Source organism: Desmodus rotundus, chromosome 9, assembly GCF_022682495.2.
Source record: "Desmodus rotundus isolate HL8 chromosome 9, HLdesRot8A.1, whole genome shotgun sequence".
Lineage (NCBI taxonomy): Eukaryota > Metazoa > Chordata > Mammalia > Chiroptera > Phyllostomidae > Desmodus > Desmodus rotundus.
Window position 1 is genome coordinate 89634360 of NC_071395.1, and position 19878 is coordinate 89654237.

At 47.5% G+C, this 19878-nt stretch overlaps 1 protein-coding gene across 5 annotated transcripts in view; it reads left to right on the forward strand.

Moving 5' to 3' along the window:
- TEX2 (testis expressed 2) overlaps window positions 1-19878 on the forward strand; it is a 124429-nt gene that overhangs the window by 97138 nt on the left and 7413 nt on the right. For 3 of the 5 annotated variants that reach the window (XM_053910720.2, XM_053910721.1, XM_053910722.2), the window contains 3 exons: window positions 4005-4104; window positions 13635-13767; window positions 19376-19501. In XM_053910720.2, coding sequence (XP_053766695.1) covers window positions 4005-4104; window positions 13635-13767; window positions 19376-19501 — 359 coding nt within the window. The remainder of the gene's footprint in view (window positions 1-4004; window positions 4105-13634; window positions 13768-19375; window positions 19502-19878) is intronic. The other 2 variants (XM_071219328.1, XM_071219329.1) reach the window with 2 other exon arrangements.

Genomic DNA, 19878 nt, shown 5'->3' on the forward strand with positions numbered 1-19878 from the left:
GCAAGAGACCTTAAGTAGGTTATTTAGAAGTAAGTTTTTGACCCTGCAAAACCCAGGCAGAGAAGAGTCACTTTGGCCCCCAAATCTTCACTGAGAGATTGCACAGTCAGCAGCTTAAGTCAGTGGGTCTTTTTCCCACTGACCTCATAGATCCCTTGAGAAGCAGAAGTGGATGGATCCTTTCCCCAGAAAAAGGCACAGTGACACAGAATTTTGTCCTTGACTTCAGAGAGTTGAAAGACTCCATGTTAGGCGGCTGCGCGCTAAGTAAGATTGCAGAACTAAACTGTGGGTGTGGAAGAGCTCTGTTTGACTTTTGGGTAATGAACCTGCTCTGTCTTCCTTCCTGAGCCCCTGATGAAGAAGAGAGGCCGCCTCCTAAGCTGGAAGAGAGTATTTCAAAGCAGAATTTGGGGCAGGGATTTGGGAGGCCTTGTTGACAGGGGTCAGTCTGTGTTCTTCAGATGGGTTGAGGGTTGAACCCACCCCGCTAGCCAGGTCTGTAGGGGGAGCAGGAAGCGGCAGTGACCCTTCCATGTTTAGAGACGAGAGGCGGGGAGTAGTGGAGGGTTTGAGTTCCTGGGTCGAGGCACATGGCCGGGGCTGGCACTTCTCCTTCCCCAGAGACTGTCATGGGCCCTTCCCCGAGCAGGAGGGCGGCAGGGCCTGGCAGTGTGTGACAGGAAGCAGGGCATGCCTAACCTCCAGATGGGACACAGCTCTCCATGTGCCACACCTTCCCACACAAATGGAGAGGGCAGCGTCCTACCTTCTCTCTGGAGTCAGAAGTCCACAGGGCCTCTGGCCCCTTGCTGGAAAACGGTGGGTTCCCCATCCCAGAAGAAGTGGAAGGGAGAGTTTTTTATTTCTGTCTTCTCCCTTTGCTCATCATGTGGGCTTTTGAAGTTCACAGACGAAAACTCTCTTTCATTTATTGAGGTCAGAAGTGCAGGCAGGCTAGGCAGAGAAAAGGTACCTAGCTCCAGCAGCACCAGCCATTCAGGGGCTGGGCAGTACTCACTCCGTTGCCAGCTTCAGCACCTCCACCCTGACCTCAGCTGCTGCCCCTGAAGCGCCCTGCAGACCAGAGGGGACCCTGGCAGTGGGATAAATAGAAAGGCACCAAATCCCAAACCTGCTACCACGCTGTCAAAGGAACTCTTACTATTACCAATATTCAGATGTCACTGGAAGAGCTATTCCTTAATATAGTGAGTGTGAGTTAATGGCCAGTCAAGAGCCAGAATGGCTGCAGGAGCCTGAGCTGTCCCCTGTGACAAAGATCTCCCATCTCCTGGTGTCCCTGGAAGGCCTGACATTCAGAGAACCGTTTGCTGGCCTTGCCCTGCAGTCTCAGATGGTCATCCTTGCACATGATAATGACTCGTTTTGAAAGAGCAGCCCAGTGTTTATATGGTGGATGCTGATGTACTTACTGCCCCAACAGCAAGCATACTCTTGGCATTGGCTGGCTGCTCTGACACCATCATGGGGCTCTCAGTTGTTAAGGGCTCTGTGCCCGTGTCAGCTAAGGCTACTGTTACTGCATACAGCTGCTAACGTGCCACCCACCCACCCAAGAGTGAGCCACGCACCTGAACGCCCAGTCCCCACTGGGTTTACTCAGGAAGACAAAGAACACGCAGTGAGTTCCTCTCACACTGTGGTGCCCTTTGGGTGGGCAGAGAGAGGTCCTGGCTGAAATGAGCAGGAGCAGTGACCTTTCCTTGCCTTCCCTGCCGGGTATGAAAGAAACTGCTCCTGGGCCTGAGCCTGAGAGTTTTGATTCAGATCAGAAATCTGAACAAGCAGAGGGATCGGGAGTGAGTGAGAGATGTTCCAGAATCTCAGAGTTGGCTACTCCAGTGAGTAAGTAGGTAACCAGAGCCTGCTGATGATCCCCCTCCCCATTCTGCTTACTGGTAATGAGAGCCCTCCGCACCCTGCGGGTCTTTCTCAGTCCCCGGTTCCTCCAGTCCCCTTCTTCATCCTAGGTCCTTGCGGGACTGCAGGGTGTAGGATGGGGTAGGGTGGGAGTTTGGACAAGGCCGCAAGGAGGGACAGTGTGTTTCTGTCTCTGCGTTTGTTCCCCTGGCTCAGTGTTGGACCTCTGTTTCCATAGAAACCCAGCATGCTCCTGACATACTAGGTATTAGAATGACAATAATAGATAAAAAAGATGTTTGGGGGGAGGGTGACAAGGGTGCAAGATTTTGGCTACATTCTTGGCCAAGTAGCATTCTGTAGGCTGATTGGGAGGCCAAAGACCACATAACATTGATGCTTTTGGAAAAAGCTTTTCCAAACACAGCAACCACCAATTCAGAAATGTATGTTTGAATACTGTCTCTAGTCACATTTCATCCATCACAGACTTCATAGCCTCTTTAAGTTAACCCCTCCTCCCCCTTGCAGGAACTCAGAGATGAAGTTCTCTGACTGGTGAATCCTAAAAGTATGTAAGTTTCTCTGCAGAGAGACAGCTGGAGAGGTCCAGTCCAAATAGGCATTAAATTCATGCCTGGCTAGATGCTACCTAGATGTTTTGTGGGGAATGTTTAACATAACTTAAATTGTCTAAAAAACGTTTAAATTTTACAAAATTATTCTTATGTTCAAATGGAGAAATATTCATGAAAATTAGAAAATTCGGGGCGGGGGGAAGAAGTGAGACTTGACAGATTTGAGAATACATTATAAAGCTACAGTGATACAGGCAGTTTGGACCTGGTAGAAAACAGGTGCTCGATACAGCTTCCAGGGTAGTGGGACTCTTTAAAGGTGGCATTGTTAGGGAAAGTACTGGTGGCTCAACAAATAGGTTAAGATACCTGACTAATTATTGGAAAGAATTAAAGTGGGTCCCTGATTTACACCTTACACTAAAATTGGGAATGGACTCAAGTTTTGTTTTGTTTTGTTTTTTTAAGTGCAGTCCAGGTGGAGGAAACATAGATGAATTAATTATGTAGTCTTGAAGGAAAGTAGGAATTTCTAGGCATGATACCAATACTTTTCTATAACTTCCTCTGTAGAGTAAATTCTTGCTGATAGCTGTGTTAGTGGAGGTCCCACTCAAAGGGAGGAACCTGCAAGGAGAGTTTTCAATAAAGGGAAGATTTATAAAAGTGTGAGCCTATGTAGAGAAACCAGAAGGGATGGCGCAGCATCCTAGGGCTGGCAGCAGTGGGGAGCTGTTACCTCTCCCTGAAGGGGCAAAAATACGGGCAGCTACTAGAGCTTGGGTAGCATGGCCACGTGGGGAGGGCTGCCTGTCTGACAGGAACTGTGGCCTTCAATAGAGGGAGGGGACAGATGCAGGACAGTAGTCCTCTCTGTACCTTACCCTCCCCTTTCCCTGACCACACAGTGTGGTTTGTGCGGGCCAGTCCCTGGGGTATGGGGAGGAACTCAAACCCAGGGTGCAAATGGAAATGTCAGCATACGGGCAGGGGATGTGATTGTTTTTCAAGGATTTTAAAAAATGTGAGTTTGCCCATCAGAAATGTTGTAGTGATTTCTTAACTCCCCACTGGTAGTCTTAAGAGCGGTCCATTTTCCCACACTTCGGCCAACACCGAGAATTACCATATTAGCCTGCCCAACATGGCTGGCTCCTTCTCCACAGTCAGGTCTCTGGCCAAACGCCGCTCCTCAGAGAAGCCCTTGCTGGCTTCCTTAGCCAAAATAGCCAACCCTGCCCGTGCCCCAGACTCCCTCTGTCCCTCACCTGCCTTACTGTCTCTGTAGCACTAATCACTCTCTGAAGTTATTTGTCCGCTTATTTATCTGTTTACACCTCTCCAGGGTAAACCATGAGAGCAGGGGCCTCTCCTGCCTCCTCCACAGCTCTGTGGTACAATGCCTAGAATGTGGTCTGTGCTCTATAAATTTGGGTTAAATGAATGTATCCCCAAAACCTTGACCGTCATTCCTTCTGAGAGTATGTTGAATTCTAACATTTACCAGGTACTAACGTCTCATTGTTTACTTCTTTTCTCCAGCTCCCCTACTTTATGAATGAGCTGACTCTGACGGAACTTGACATGGGGGTGGCTGTGCCAAAAATCCTTCAGGCCTTCAAGCCTTATGTCGATCACCAAGGTAACTCTTAATTGACTTTAGAGAGGAATGAGCACTTACATGAGTGTGAAAATGTCTCTGTCACTGCAGATAGAATACCGAGGCTTTGTGTTAGGGGGAGTCGGGGACTTTTTAAATCACGTATTTCATGTTGGATGTCTTTGTTCTTTACAGTCACAGCCGCAAACTGATGGGGACTAGATCAGGACTGCCCCTCCTATTCCTTCTAGCCTCTCAGGTCCTTAGAAAAGTCCTCCTTCCGCTGAAGATGCCCACGTGCCAGTTGGGGCTTTTGTGTGATTTAGAAAGCAGTCCCTGCCCTAGATGACCTCAGCCCTTGCCAGGGGGAGAGGCAGTGGGCTGGGTTTCAGCCTCAGTCACCCCGCATGGGGCTTGCAGGTGCATCTGCCCAGCCCTGGAGCCCTGAACCTTCCAGGAGCTGCCTCTCCTCGTGTGAATGCACATCTTTACCTTGCCCCAGCTTCTGGGTTGTGGATTCTTTGATCTTCATGTTTTATATCTTTATGTTCCTTATCACTCCTAGTAGGTGCTGAATAGGTGTTTGAAAAACGAAGGCATGTTGTCAGGCAGTATTTTGACAGTAAGCCTCTCTGCTGGAGGAGGGTTCTCAGATTTGATTTTTAAGACATGCTACTGACACATTAGGGTTGGGGAAGAAAGAGTTGGTTAGAATGCATAGAGGGTTTAAGTAAATGTAAAGATTTCTATGCATTTTGTGGCACGTAGCTTTAAAGGGCCGCGATAGAAAATTTAGTACACAGAAGTTCATTGAGAAGAAGAGCGAGCCAGGTAGGCCAGGGCGGTCTGTGAGCAGGCAGGGACAAATCTCCCCGGCACGGAAGCAGCCGACTCTTTCCTGTACCGTCCCTTTTCAAGTGAACCTCTTTCTACCTACGCTGGATTCGCATTATTTCCTGGAAGGCTCAGGAACAGGGCAGAGAGGAAAATGATTACAACTTTTTAAGAGAGTGATATTTGTTTTGAAGTAAATGTTGCAGAAAATGTAGAGACTCTAACATCTACTTGTGTCTCCGTGTGGCTGTATCATATGGCTCTTGAAACATATTTTTACTGAACTCCTCTTCTGTGTTTTTATAGATATATTTGATATCAATACAAAGGGATTATTTTTCTAGTGCTTTCTCTCTAGCAATGTTTCAGCTGGCAGTGAGCCCATATTTTCATGTTTTGAGTATCCCATTGATTTCAGAGAAAGGTAGACCAGAGTATTATTTGCAAATGCAGAAGTCCACATAATACTGCATGTTGAGATTGTGTATAACCACTTAATTGTGTCTACACTTTTTTTAAAAGATTTTATTTATTTATTTTTAGAGAGAGGGAAAGGGAGGGAGAAAGAGGGAGAGAAACATCAATTTATGGTTGCCTCTCATGCTCCCCCTACTGGGGACCCAGCCCGCAACCCAGGCATGTGCTCTAATTGGGAATTGAACCAGCAACCCTTTGGTTTTCGGGCTGGCACTCGATCCACTGAGCCCCACCGGCCAGGGCATATGTCTACATTTTAATAAATCTGAGTGTCCCTGGGTTTGATTAGTTCCTGGTTTACTAAGAGTAAAACTAGAAAAGATTCTTAAAAATGATTTAGCTAGGGTTCTCTTAACCGCATGTGAAAGTTTAAAAGATGCATCATCTGTGCGTTGAGTATGTAGCTAGGATCCTCACTTCATTGGCGGCATGCAAGCGCTGCCTGCCTTCCTGTGTCTCTAGCAGGCTCGGGGTTGCCCTTTGCTCTTTGCCTCTTTAGGAATCGACTTGTATGTAACAAGCTGGTAAATGATCAGCTAACGTAAACCCCCAGAGAGTTGGGCTTAAAGAAAGTAAATAATATGTGTACATGCTCTGTTTTCTAATGCATTAGCAGTCTCTTATCTTAGGACCGAATTTGTTCTTTGTTGAATTAGTAGAAACTTCCAACGAGGAGGGAGCAGTGCCACAGTTGTATCTAAGAAGTGTCCCTGTGACTTTGAACTTTGCAGCCTCCCAGGGCAGCTTTGCCAGGTTCTATGTGAAATTCACCAACTGTCATAAGTCTCCAGTCTCTTTGCTGTCCCTCTGAAGCAACACATTTCACTAGACCAGCAATTTTCAACCTTTTTCATCTCATGGCACCCATCACTAATTACTAAAATTCTGCGGCACACCAAAAAAATACATTTTTTGCTGATCTGGCTATAAAAAAGTATAATTTGGATTTATATTCTTATGTTGTCTATTGTCTTTTTTTTCCTTTTGACTATCTAAGGGAAAAAAGTCAGTGCTTCTGACTCAGTAGTCGTGTACTGCATGTTTTAAAAATTCTTACAGCATACCTGTTGAAAATTGCTGCACTAGACAGATCAAAGCTTTGCTGGTTTTTAATCCATTGGAGACTTAATTACCTCCTTTCAGGGCAGGTTTTAGAGATCTGGCTGCTTCTGTAACAATGGAGGAAAGGAAAGATAAAGACATAAAGCCTGTGGGTTTTAAAAGTTTGATCAAATTAGGTTTTTCCAAGTCTGCAAAGGATGTAAGTGATGGTAAAGCAGAAATGGACATGGAAGAAATATATGTGTGGATTCCATTGCTCTAGAAAACTGTCCTTTTAGGGAAGTTAAAATCAGGGGTGACTTGCTAAAACTGACTCTGAAAAGCAGAATTTCTTTTTTAGGGAAAGGCAACCCAGGGTGAAGAGGCTTCAGCAGCTCTCGGGAGAGGCATCTCCCTTGGGATCCCACACACATACTTCTTTTTTTAAATGTTTGCTCACTTGTGCTTGTTTGTTGGAGGCACCTAGCTCAGGGGGGATATTCAGTCCAGAGCTGGTTGGATCACTCCACCCTCCACATGCTCTTCTTCAGGCGGCACAGAGTGGTGGTTCTGAGCGCCAGCTCTGGCTTCACAGTCGACCCATCCCACAGCTTAAAGCTGGCAGATTCTACCAGAATAAACGGAAAGAAAAATGCCATCGTCAGCTTCCGTGGCCTTGCAAAGGAGCGAAGTCTGTCGTTCCCCTGAATAAAATCACACATTGGCCATGTTGGCTTGTCCGAGTTTTGGGACACACGGCAAAGTTCTAGTGTAGTTAGTAAGGTGAAATAACCTCCTTCCCCAGGGCATCCTCACATCCCACCAATGGCATGTGGCTGTGAACTGGCTTTGCACGTCCTGCCTTATCTATGACCCCTCCCCACTCCACATACATCTCTGACCAAGGGCTGTGTGTGGGTCGCCTCCCTTCCCTTCAGGCCACACAGTGGGGCCCAGAACCCTGTCTCTGAAACCCCCCCAAAACTGGCCTCCTCCTCCCACCCTTTATCGCCACCTGAGCTGCTGTGTCCAGGGCCAGGCCTCTGGTGTCCACCAGGCCACCCCTCACCCACTCTCCTTCCCATTGTTTTATTAACTCTGTTTGGGTAGGTTATGTTTGCTCCTTCATTTATCCAGCAAATACTCATTGTTGGGAAAACTAGAATGTTTAGATAAAAAGGAAAACACTACCCAGCATTCCACCATTCAGAGACAGCCAGGGTTACCTTTTTCGTACGTTTGGTACATTTTGGGTATATTCTCTTCTAATATTCTTTCTCTTGTGGTTAAAAATTAATTTAGAGTCAAACAAAGAGTTGGGCAGATTGACTACATAGACTTGAAAGGGCAGTCAGAGATAACCCAGCCAGACCCTGCTGTGTGTCAGATGTGTAAGCCAAAGCCCAGAGTGGGCGTGACTCTCCAAAGGTCACCCAGCAGCCTGCCTTCCATGCTGTTCCACAGCTGACTCTCCAGAGGCTCTCCGTACCCCGCAGCCAGGCGGCCCACGTTTGCGTCCTGCCCTGTCACCCTCCAGGGTGAGGCCTCGGGGACTGACAACTCGGCTTCAGTTTCCTCGTTTGTCAAGTGCTGTGTCAGTAGTGTCTGCCTCGTTCAGTTGTGATGGAGGTTAAGTGTCGCTGTGCAGTGCTCAGGCTGGACGTGTGGCACGTAGACAGCCACATGTGTTTGCTGCCGCTGCTGCCGCAAAGCTTTGTGGTTGGGAAAAGCCTCCCGATGGGGCTCAGTGGGGAACCTCTTCTGCCCTCCAGGTTTTTGTGTTCCGTGCCTGGGACCAGTGTCAGAATGAATCGGGGATGTAGACTGTGGCCCCTCGGGTTCAGATGAATTCATTTAGTCTTCAGGACACCTGCTGCACGCATTTAAGTCTGCATGGACAGTGCTGTGCTAGTTTGCCCTGTTTCAGGATTCCCAAATAACAACCCAGGTTCTGACTGAAGGAGTCGCAGTCTGTGGAAAGATGACCATGACCAACAGGAATAGCAGCCTTGTCTGTCTTCAGAGAGGCCCTTAGTCATGACTGGTGGTGTCCACCATCAACCACTCGTCTTCCAGACCTTGACTGACAGTGCTGGTGCCTTTCTTTGTCAGTGCTGGGACCACAGTTACTGTGCCAACTGATTGTTTCAGAAACTGGAACTAGAGTCGGGCTGTGTGACCTGCCCATTCCTCCTGCCACCCCCTTGTCAACAGTAGATGTTAGGAGAGCATCCATCCAGGGCTGAGCATGGTGACAGGGCCTGGCCATGGGGCTTGGCACTGATACGAACGGCGTGCACACTCTGGCTAGATCACGTTTCACAAAGAAAAGGGACTTTTTGTGGAAAGGGAGAAAAAAGACCCTTTTGTGGAGCTTGGTTGGGGTGGGAGAGAAGAGATTGATTTGCAACTATGTCCACCTTCAAAGGCGGCGCTCTTTCCGACATTTACAGGTAGGCAAAGGTAGAAGTGACATCTATCCTAAAAGACACAGCCAGGTACAAGGAATTCCAGTTTCCCGTGGTATCTGAGTAATGTGACACCAGTCTGTGTGCCAGAAACAGAACAGTCGCTGGTGAGTTCTAAGGGCCGAATAATTCAAACATCAGCTCTTGGTAATATATTATCGATGCTCTATTTTAAGAAGGTGTGTTCCTTGTATGACAGATGTTGACTTTCAGAGTGAAAATCAACCACTAACAGTTAGAGGTAGAGGAAATGGAGGAGCAGATAACATGGGGGCCAAGCCCAGCTGAGCAAGGCTTTACGTTCTCTCCACTCCTGAGCTGCCTGTGCCCTGTTACATCCATTCCAGCGAGACTGATGCTTCTTGGTTGTTTTAATAGTAATAAAGCCCTGGCTGGTGTGGCTCAGTGGATTGAGTGGTGGCCTGCGAACCGAAAGGTCGCTGATTCGATTCCCAGTCAAGGCACATACCTGGCTTGTGGGCCAAGTCCCCAGGTTGTGGTGTGCAAGAGGCAACTGATTGATCTGTCTCTCGCACATTGGTGTTTCTCCCCATCTCTTTCTCCCTCCCTTCCCTTCTCTCTAAAAATAAACAAAAACTTTTAAGCCCTGGCTGTATAGCTCAGTGGATTGAGTGCAGGCCTATGAAACAAAGGGTCGCTGGTTTGATTCCCAGTCAGGGCACATGCCTGGGTTACAGGCCAGGTGTCCAGTAGGGGACGTACAAGAGGCAACCGCACATTGATGTTTCTCACCCTCTCTTTCTCCTTCCCTTCCCCTCTCTCTAAAAATTAAAAAAAAAAAAAAAAACACTTTAAAAAGAGTAATAAAACAATGCACTCCTGAGTGAAATTACGAGATGGTGATGTCCATGGTAGAACTATTCCTGAGGCCGTGGGGTCTGGCAAATAGACTACCAGGAAGAAGTCAGAAGAACCTCTGTTCTAGTTGTCTGCAGTGATACCCATCAAGGCTGTTTATTATCTCTGGTGGCATCGTGGTCTGATCTGCCCCCGGTGGCCCAGGCATCTTTGTTCTTCTTCAAGCATAAACATCCAGAGGGCAGGCATTCATCCCAGTGTCTTGAGCTCTGGTACCTTGCATTAAGAAGTCAGTAAGCATCTGTGGATAGAGTGAGCTCTAACTCTTGCCGCAGCTGCCCTCCGAGTGGCGGTGGTGGTGCTAACTGAACCTTTCCTCATGAAGCTGCAGAGTGGAAAAACAGTCATCTGAGCTGCTCGCAGGTCCTTGCATGAAGACTCACTGAAGCTTGTCGTTGTCAGCCGTGTTTCCCTGTTGCAGAATAAAGTGCCGGTGTTATAGGGGCTTGTTGGTAATCAGGCACTGCCCTTCACCACTGGACAGCTCCTCAACACGAGGACTGCTTGTGTGAGGGAGACCTGTTAAGGGCTGAATGTTTTGTGTCCCTCCCGTGTTCATACGTTGAAGCCCTAACCTGCCATGTGGTGGTGTTTGGAGGTAATTAATTAGGGTTAGATGAGGTCATGAAGGAGGGGTGCTCGTGATGGCATGAGCACCCTTCACAAGAAGGGACCAGAGGGCTGGCTTGCTCTGTCTCTGCCTTGTTAGGACACAGTGAGAAGGTGGCCATCTGCAAGCCAGGTGGAGAGCCCTCACCGGGAACGGAATTGGCTGGCACCTGGATCTTGGACTTGCAGCCTCCAGAACTGTGGGGAATAAATGTCTGTTTAAGTCACCCAGTCTGTGGTATTTTGTTATAGCAGCTCCAAGTTAAGACAGCACTCTGTGTTCATGTCCTTTCCCAAGAACCTTTCAGAACTGCCTGCCTTACTCCTATTTAAAGGATTAAAAAATTGTCCTTCTCCTCCCCTTCTGGTTTTTGTTCTGGAGCACTACCCAGAGCAGATGGTTACGGAAAGCAGCGTGTTAAATGCAGTGCCTCACAGTAAAGTTTAAACGTTTGTTAAGAAACAGCTCTGTAACGGCACCCCCTACAGGAGCAGCGTTCGGCTCCGTTAGCATTAAGACGCCACCCGCGGCACAGTCCCTGTCTTCACGTCATGGCTGCGTGCATCTCCCATGGGAAGACAGCCTCTCTAGAAACTGGTAATTTCATCTGTCAGCCTTGCAAGGTGGCAGCCTTCTGACGCGCCCGTTATGTAACCAGTTGGCCTCGGCTCCAGGTTGTTGTGCTCCAAGGTTTTCAGGGTGCTTTCTCTGCTGTATCTTGTCACAGAAGCAAGTTTTTCTTGCACCTAATGCTAAAATTATCTCTTTGCCTTCATCTGAATGCAAGCACGTCATATTAAAGTAACTTGTTGAAATATTTGCAGTTTATATCTGTTTTTAAAGTTTCTCAAACCATTCTTGACTTTTCCACATTTTTACTGAGAACCAGGGCTGAGCAAGGCCCCGTGGGTGGGCCTCATGGGATATATACAATGATGCAAAAGCAGACCCCATCGCCTATGCAGAGACTCCGTGAGGTGTCCATCTCTTGTCCTCTCCCCAGCCCAGACAGGGCTCTCTGGCTGCCCAGTGCAGCCTCTTTCCTCTGGGCCCCGTGGCCTCCTCTAGCCTGGCCTGTCTGCCATGGCAACAGCAGCAAGCTAGGTGGGAGCAAGAATTGTAGAAGGAAGGAGCGGGGGCGGGCAATGGCAGAGAAAGGGAAGAGCCCTGGCCAGATTGTGCCAAGTGCTGGGCTATACACATCACTGCGATATCCCTTGTGCAGATGAGGCCAGAGCACGGAGGTCAGGAAACTTCCAGGGAAACGTACTCCCAGTCCGTGTGACTGGGCTCCACATGCTCTTCCCTCCTCTTCCCTGCCTCAGCTTCTGGAAGGTGGGGCCCTGGACCACTGTGTCACTGAGGGAATGTTCTGATGACTGGGAATGGGCCGGAAGGCTCCTTGAATCCATATCCCTGCACCTGAAAAAACAGGCAAACATAACCTTCCACTTCATAAGAAGTAAAATTCTGGTGCCCCTAGTATGACGACCTTCAAAGGCAATACATACCGTTAATACTTACTGGAAACCAGGCTAGAATTTTCAGGAGAAAGGGTTATGTCTGAATATATACAGCAGCCAGGTAATTTGAGTCTATTGATTCTCAAGTTAAAGTTGGAGATTTAGAATAAATATTTTCTTTATTGATGTTCTTTTTATATTGAGTTTAAAATCTATTAATATCAAGCCTATTGCGCTGAGCCCTTTTCTACTGGAAGTGATTAATGACTAAACGTGTTTATGAAAGCAGATGTGCCCTTTATTTCCAGGAATGGTTCCTTTGAAGAGCAAGCTAATTAATGATTTCTAACTGTTTCATGTAAGCAAGAAATAAAGCAGTTTTGTGAGTTGCTGCAAAGAAGACAGTCATACTTGATCTGCATATTACTTAATTAAACCAGATCATTCATGGAAAATAATTACCTTCAATTATGGTAAAAAGAATTTGTTGAAAACACATCGGAAATTATTCTGCCTTTAGTGAAAAATTATATACCATTAGTGCTTCTTGAGGTTAAGCAAAGCTTGTAGCTGAGATGGTGGCCAAATGGGGAATGGGTTATTTACTGTAATTGCTTGAAAATGCCGCTGCGTATGAACAACAGTTTTAGATGAATTTCCTGCGTCCTTTAAGTGTTATCATTTATTAACATTTAAACAGCCACGTGAAGGACCATATTTTGATTGAAAGTCCATGAGGTGGTGTGGCGCCGAGTCTGAAAAATCACAGCAACCCCTGTCCTGTCTGCCAGGACCTGCCGAGCCAGGGGGTCTTGGTGCAGAAGGCCCTGCAGTGATTGACTGAGCCCTGTTTGCAGCTCAGCTTGCTGTTGGCAGGCCGTCCCAGTGAAAGTCCACAGAGTTGAAAGCCTGTTAGATGTGATCTCACTGACATTAGTGTCTTTCCCAAGGAATAGGTTTTCTCTTTTTAAAGATTTTATTTATTTATTTTTAGAAAGGGAAAGAGAGGGAGAGAAACATCAATGTGTGGTTGCCTTTCTCGGGCCCCCTGCTGGGAACCTGGCCCACATCCCAGGCATGTGCCCTGACTGGGAATCGAACCAGTGACCCTTTTGTTCACAGGCCGGCCCTCAACCACACCAGCTGGGGCCCAAGGAATAGGTTTTTAAACTAAGGTACAAAGTGATTACCTGGCTTTACCTGAATAATCCTGGGTCTCGACCATTAATTCTTTTGTTTCCATTACTAGGCAATTTCCAGAAAGAAAAGGATTCTAAAAGTTTTTGTCACTGTCCTTATTATACCAAGCTGAATCTGAACTGTTTTCTGTTTCCTTTCTGCCCCCACAATTTTAGATAATTTTGAAAGACAGTGGTTCTCATGTGTGTCTTTAAAGAACAGCCCAGCTTTGCAGTCAAGTCACTCACCTCTCTCCTGCCTCGTAACTGGCTGGGAATCAGCAGACCTCATCCTGGCTTTGCCCTGGGTCAAGCCATCCTCTTACTAAATGTGAGAAGAGCCCAGAGGAGGGGACCCTTCCAGCGCTAACATGTGCACTGAGCTCATTTTAATAGGATATTGAAATGCCGGCAGCTTGCCAGGTGCTCGACCCATTTCCAGAAGCTTTTCTTTTCAGTTTCCTCTTGCGTGCCTTGGTCGTACAGGCAGTACACATCTGTAGGCTTTCAATGCGGTACCTATTTAGCTACTTTCAAATATAAATTTTTATACTGTAATTTATAGTCATGTTTTTCTGGGGGGGGGGAAAAAAACCTTCTGTTTTTTTCACCATTTCTCCAGGACTCTGGATCGATTTGGAAATGTCCTACAATGGGTCCTTTCTGATGACTCTTGAGACCAAAATGAATTTGACCAAACTAGGTAAAGAGCCTCTTGTTGAAGCCCTGAAGGTTGGAGAAATTGGCAAAGAAGGGTAAGGGGCCATATGAATTTACTAACCCAACCCTGGGGAACCACCCCCTCCCTCCAGCCTTTGAGAAGCAGGTTTGATGTGTGGTAGTCCCGGATGCTGATTGAGCTTCCCCGTAAATGCTTCTGGACCACTGAGGGTTTCGGGGAATGGTTCCCTGCTTTCATCCCTGCAGACTGTGAGTCCCACCTCCACTCAGCACCTTTTGGCCTTAGTGCTGCTGGTGGGACACACAGTATCGATTTCCCAGAAAGCATCGCTGACTCAGACCAGCAGGGCAGGCTTGTCTGCGCAATAAAATGCTCTCTGAAGAAAATCGTCACTCAGAAAGTACCTCCTTCAACTCACAGCCACAGACAGCCATATGTGGGTAAGGCTAAGGTCTCTAGGGGGTCGCTCTGCTTTAATCACAAATATTTATGATCAGCAATTGACTTTATAGCCAAGAGGGTGCTCCTAAAGTGTTTCGAGATGCATTTCCCTAAATACTACAGTATTGATTTGTTCAGTAAATGCCTCTCTTTGCAGAAGATCCTGCATCTAGTGCCCAAAGTTTGTTTGATTTAGTAGATATTCCAAATTTTGAGCTAATTAATAAAGTTTGATTTTTTTCCTTAAATGCCTAGACTGGATCAGCTGGAAACTTTACATCCCCACACACCTTTAAAATGACTGACTGACTACAAATTTAAGTTATATAATTGTTTTTACCAAAATAAAAATGCTGGTTGGAGTCTGCCTCTCATACCGTTAGCCCCTCTGCAGACTTCACAGTGTGAGGACAGGAAGATGCCCCAGGGAGCTACCTTCTCAGAGTCTGAATGTAAGGCACAGACTCTTAAGTTTTTGCTTGTTTATGATACCGGCCTGATACTTCTATTTATATTGTGCTCAGAGCAGGTGGGGGAGCTGGGTCATACATTTAAGAATGTTCTTTTACTTAGATTATTCTGATTTATCCAGGTTACTTAATGAAATGTTGCTATTTTAATAATTGGAGAATTTCACCTGCTGTATGCAATCTAACCTGTATCTGTGCTGTTTCCCTTTTATTTTTCTATTTGTTAAAATGTGTTTGGATTCGGCAATCTGTGGATTGTGTTTTCTGGTGAGTGGTATTTATCAACACTCCATGTAGCATTCCATACCCTGTCAGTGCTGAGTCTCGTTTGGTCCTGCGTGATGCCACTAGGAAGCTTGTCCTTTCGTCATGTTCCTGGACGTAAAGGCTCAGTTCGTAGACCTGAGAGGACTGGGGTCAGGAGTATTTAAGAGGCTTTCCTGACAGGGCAAGTCATAGAGACTTCCTCAACTTGAATTGCTGGGGGATCTAGTCCTGTGGTCAGACTGCACTTCTGCCCCTGCACCCCCCTGCCCTGCCCTTGCCATCACCATGCACACCTGAGCATCGTCAGTCCAGCCAAGAGTTGCAGAACCAGCTGCTTGGAAAGTGAAGCACGTCAGGCAGGAGTGGTCTTGAACGTGAGGCCTAACTAAACGGGAGCACGGGTACAAGGAGCCCTTTCTGGAGACAGCCTGCGCTGGCACAGAGCTGCTGGGTCCCTGAGATCCCTGCCACTCAGGCGTTTCATGTTAACTATTATTCATCCGGCTCTCTTGGCATAATTTCACGTTTACAAACTCTTACTGATCAGACAATGGACACGTTTCAGAGCAAACAGTCTTCTCTAGACTGTGTGGAAAAAAATCCTCTGCTTTTAGAATATGATGGTATCATATTTAATTTGTAATATATTTCTAAAGTACCACTTTTCCCCAGTAGAGTCTGCTATAAAATATTTTGCTGCTTCCTGTGGAGGTGTTACATTATGTGTTGACATGCAATTGGCTGTCACTTAATTTTAAAAGCAAGGAAAAACACAATCCTAAAGCCTGGGCCTGGAAGCCCTTAACACTTTTTTGCATAAGGATCCCTTTGGGAATCAGCTCTCCGGATCCTTCTCCCAGAAATGCCCACACGTGTACCACTTGGCTCACAATTTCTGGGGACATCGAGAGCCTCTGACAGCCCCTCCATAGCTAAGAACTGAATCGCAGGAGAGATTCCAGAATCCATTTCTTCACTTCCTCAGTCCCGAGCACAGGGAATCACCCTGGGGCTGCATGCTGGAGGAGAGACAGGGTCAGTGTGCACTTCGTGTGCACTTAAGCACGTGATCTTCGGCACTGACGTTTCCCTTAACGTTAAAGCTCTCCAAAGAGCAGAATGTCTGAAGAGCCGTCGGCAGCAGCCCTCTTCCTCCAGGCCCTCCCAGTAGCCGGGGGCTGCCGGTTCCGGGCCTCCCTGTCAGGCAAGGGCTGGTTGCTCTGCTCTCCTGCTCTGACAGGATCTCTGCTTTGTCTCCCTGCTTTTGTCAGCAACCCCCCCCCCAAGTGTGCAAATGATTGTGCCCTGGGGGAGTCTGAGGAGATGCTGCTCAACCTGAGAGAAGTCCTGCTTACTGGTAGAAGTTGGTTCACACCTTCACATTATTACCCTAGGGCAGTGGCAAGAAACTGAAGTCTGTGTTGCTTTATTCTAGTGAAGTCCTTTTCCCTTTGGAATGTGTATACACTTTGTATTTGCAGACATTTTTCCTTTAGTCTCTTCATTTCCCAAATAGTCTTCTTGTTGCATATGTAGTTAGCATACCTTTGAGGCAGTAAGGTACTCAGTAGAATTCAGGTAGTGAGCTGAGCAGTCTTAACTTCAGAAATTGCCTCACGAGGCCAAAATGAGTCTGTCAGGGACACGTTCTGTGTGTTGGCTGCTCCTTAAATGCAAGGTGGCCTTAGGGTGGGGCATTTCCTGTAAGGCGCGTGGCCTGTCCATGCCTTACCATTGCAGCCTGGGCTGGGCGTGCAAGTCCACGTGCGGAGGCCCCCCCTGCCCCCATGTTGGGTAGCTCGTCCACAGTGTGCCTGAGCCGCCCTGAGGCCCCTGGCGTTTGGGAGCCGAGTGCTTGCAGTCTGCACTGCGACTACGTCCAGCTCTGGGTGTACGCACCTGTGTGTCTGTGGCGGACGTGTGGGACAGATTTCTCTTACAATGAATGCACACTATGAGTGTGGTCCCCACAAGGCAGTCACCTCCCTGGCCTGTTTAACTATGCATCCTTCACCTACAGTGTTTTGGAGCTGCTTTTGAAGAGTTGCCTCTGGACTTGATGACATGCTTTTAACTATCCTGAGTGACAGAAAATCACCCAGCTTTGCAGATGGATTGGATCTTTGAGAAACTGCTTAGAAGCCATTCAGAACCGATGGTGATGCTGAGACCAAGAAATTACATGTTTGGTCTGAGACAGTGTCAGTCATAAAATAGTTCACTTTTTCGTATGTGTCTGGCTCCAGACACATTTCCAAAAAGATTTTTAGCAGAGGCAGCAAAACTGCAGGAAGCCTTTTAAGGTGACTCTCTGCAAGGATATCACACTCATTTGGAATTCTAAGGTGTGCTTTTAAAAATCAGGCTTTATTAGTTCTCGCACATCTTATATAAATAAGGATGTGTGCAGTGTGTCTTTCTCATGCTGCATCATAAGATTGAGGTCATAGAATGCACGTTTAGTTATAAAACTGAACGTTAGCCAAGCAGTTACACATTTAATTTAGTAAGTATTGAGTGCCTCCTGCAAAGAGTAGAGGTAACGTTTGGTCAAAATCAGAATTTTGCGCCATCTGATCTGATTTAAATGTTGTAGCATTGTCTAAATTATTAACTTCCAGCCACAAAATTTGTCCTGCTCTCTGCCCTGCGGAGGATCAATTCGGAAACCTGAGAGCTCACTGCAGTGCTCAGCCTTTGGCGTCTTCTGCCCAGGGTCTGGAGGCTGCCAGGTGACAAGTGCCCGTGGGGACAGGAGTGGGCAGTGGCTCACCGGGTTTCACTGCAGTCGTAGATCTTGAGGCAGCCTTTCGTGCTGGTGGATGGGAAACAGGACACAGATGCCTTAGCTGGTAGCATAGGTGAGAGCCAGGGAGCCCAGCCGTTACTGGTAGAGAAATAAGATACTTTTCTGAGATGGTTGTGTTATCCTTGGGATTTACGTCCCTGACTTTCCTTGTCTCGTGACCCGATTTAGGTTTGCTTGGAAACCATATTTTGCTAGGTACATGTAAAATAAAAGAAGTTCTAGTGAAGGCTGTCTCATCATGGAAAGCTCTGAAGTCCAGTGACCAGTGAACACACACATGCATTTCTAGGACCAGCTGGGCCTCTGATGGAAGAGGAAGAAAGTTAGGTGCTGCTGCTGTGTCCGTGGCCAGGGACAGGAGGCTTTTGTGTCAGCAGGAGTTTCACTTTAACACTACCCTCAAGCCTGTTGGCTGAAGCAGCGGGCTCTCATGTTTCAGAGCTGGTGTTGAGGAGGATCTGGGTGTTCTGCCAGGGAGGACACTCGTGGGGTCCTCTTACAGCCAGGCTCCTGTTTCAGGGGCGGAGATTTCAGTGCTGGGGCCTCTGCCTGTGTGCTCTGCCCTTAGGTGCCCTTGGCCCCTGTTGGCTAAGAGATGACTGCCCCAATAAGCTGCTTCTGGTGGCCCAAGGACAACATCAGAGGAAAACCCCAAAGGATTGCACCTACAGGGAGATAGGACCTAAGTTCTACTTCCTTGCCCTGTTCTGGTAATTTTATCCTTGTCAAAAATACAAGGCCTAGCCCTCTGCTTAGTGACCATTTTTAATAGTGTTTAATCGTGTTCAGAGACTACTCTGTCTTCTGTTCACTTTGTCCCGGTCAAGTCTCTGAGCCTCAGAGTTGGGCCATGCCCGTCTGCCTCCCTGAAGCACAGCCATCGTCTGGGCAGGGAGCTGCCTTCTGTGGGGCTGAAGCCCCCCAGTGACCCTTGGTAGGGAACGTTGATCCCTCACTGCTCCTCGGTGATCCAGCAACCCCGTGCCTCTGGAAACAGACTGTCCAACCTGGAGAGATGGATGAGGGGCATTGCTTTCCATAAGGCTTTTTATTATTTTGAGGCTTTTCTTTAATGGTTTTTAAGTATTTATTTTTCCAGGACAGTTCCTGCTTCCTATAGTCCATTGAAATTTGTACCCTGTAGTCAGCTTTTTCTGTGATCTTCAGCTGGGCCAGGTGTGGGATAAGATAAATGTAGTTTCACTAGGAAGGAGTGTCGAGTCTTAAACTAATTTGGAGCTAACAAAACCAGAGAGCATCTTATTTTTTAAACTCAGCCAGTCATTGGTGAGGAGTGGTCACATCTCCAACATAAGCTGTCACCTCACCATTACAACCATCGATCTTTCCATTCACCTCCCCACTTGACTGTTGCTGCACTGTTGTGAACTCACTGCATTGTGTGTGGACTGCACCAAACTCCCACTACCTGTCCTGACGCATGTGCTAAAGAGCTCTTCAGACCCAAGTCATCCATGTTTTCCCAGGGGACTTGGTGCTGAAGCATCTCCCCGGTAACCAGTCCAATCTGAGGTCTCTTGGATTGGGCCTGTTCTTTTGGGGGTGGGTTGGGAGAGTGACGACTTGTGTGGTGGTGGTGGCGGTGGTGGCGGCGGCCGAGCATCTGTGTTCTCTTTTGAAGCAGAGCCTGGGTGATGATGGATAGGCTGCGGTGGTGACTCTTCCCCATTCAGTTGCAGGCTCAGGGCGTACTGTCTGGCTGACAGCGATGAGGAGTCCTCCAGTGCTGGCTCCTCCGAGGAAGATGATGCACCAGAGCCCAGCACGGGAGACAAACCGCTTCTTCCAGGGGCTGAAGGGTGAGTGGATCTAGCTTCCAGGGTCTCCAGCAGTCAGGGCAGCAAGTTGGGAGTGAGCTATTTTGCCTCCTTCCTCTATGATCTCCCTTCCCCTTCACACTGAGTGAATGGTTTTTGCATTAGTAACCCAAAGTCAGTAGTTTGTCTAAATTCCAGACTCTGAAGCAAAAAGACCCGTATAGTTTTCCTTACTTAAGAGGGTCCCAACCAAAATGGCTTTCTTGAGCCCTCAGAGTAAATAGTAGAATTGAAGGGTGGTTTAGCACAAGGAGCACAAATTAACACAACACCGCCCCCTGGTGCTCTGAGAAGAGCATTACTCCTCTTCAGTTGGGTCATGCTTCTGTTAAGCTGCTAGTTCCTACAAAGCTGAGACA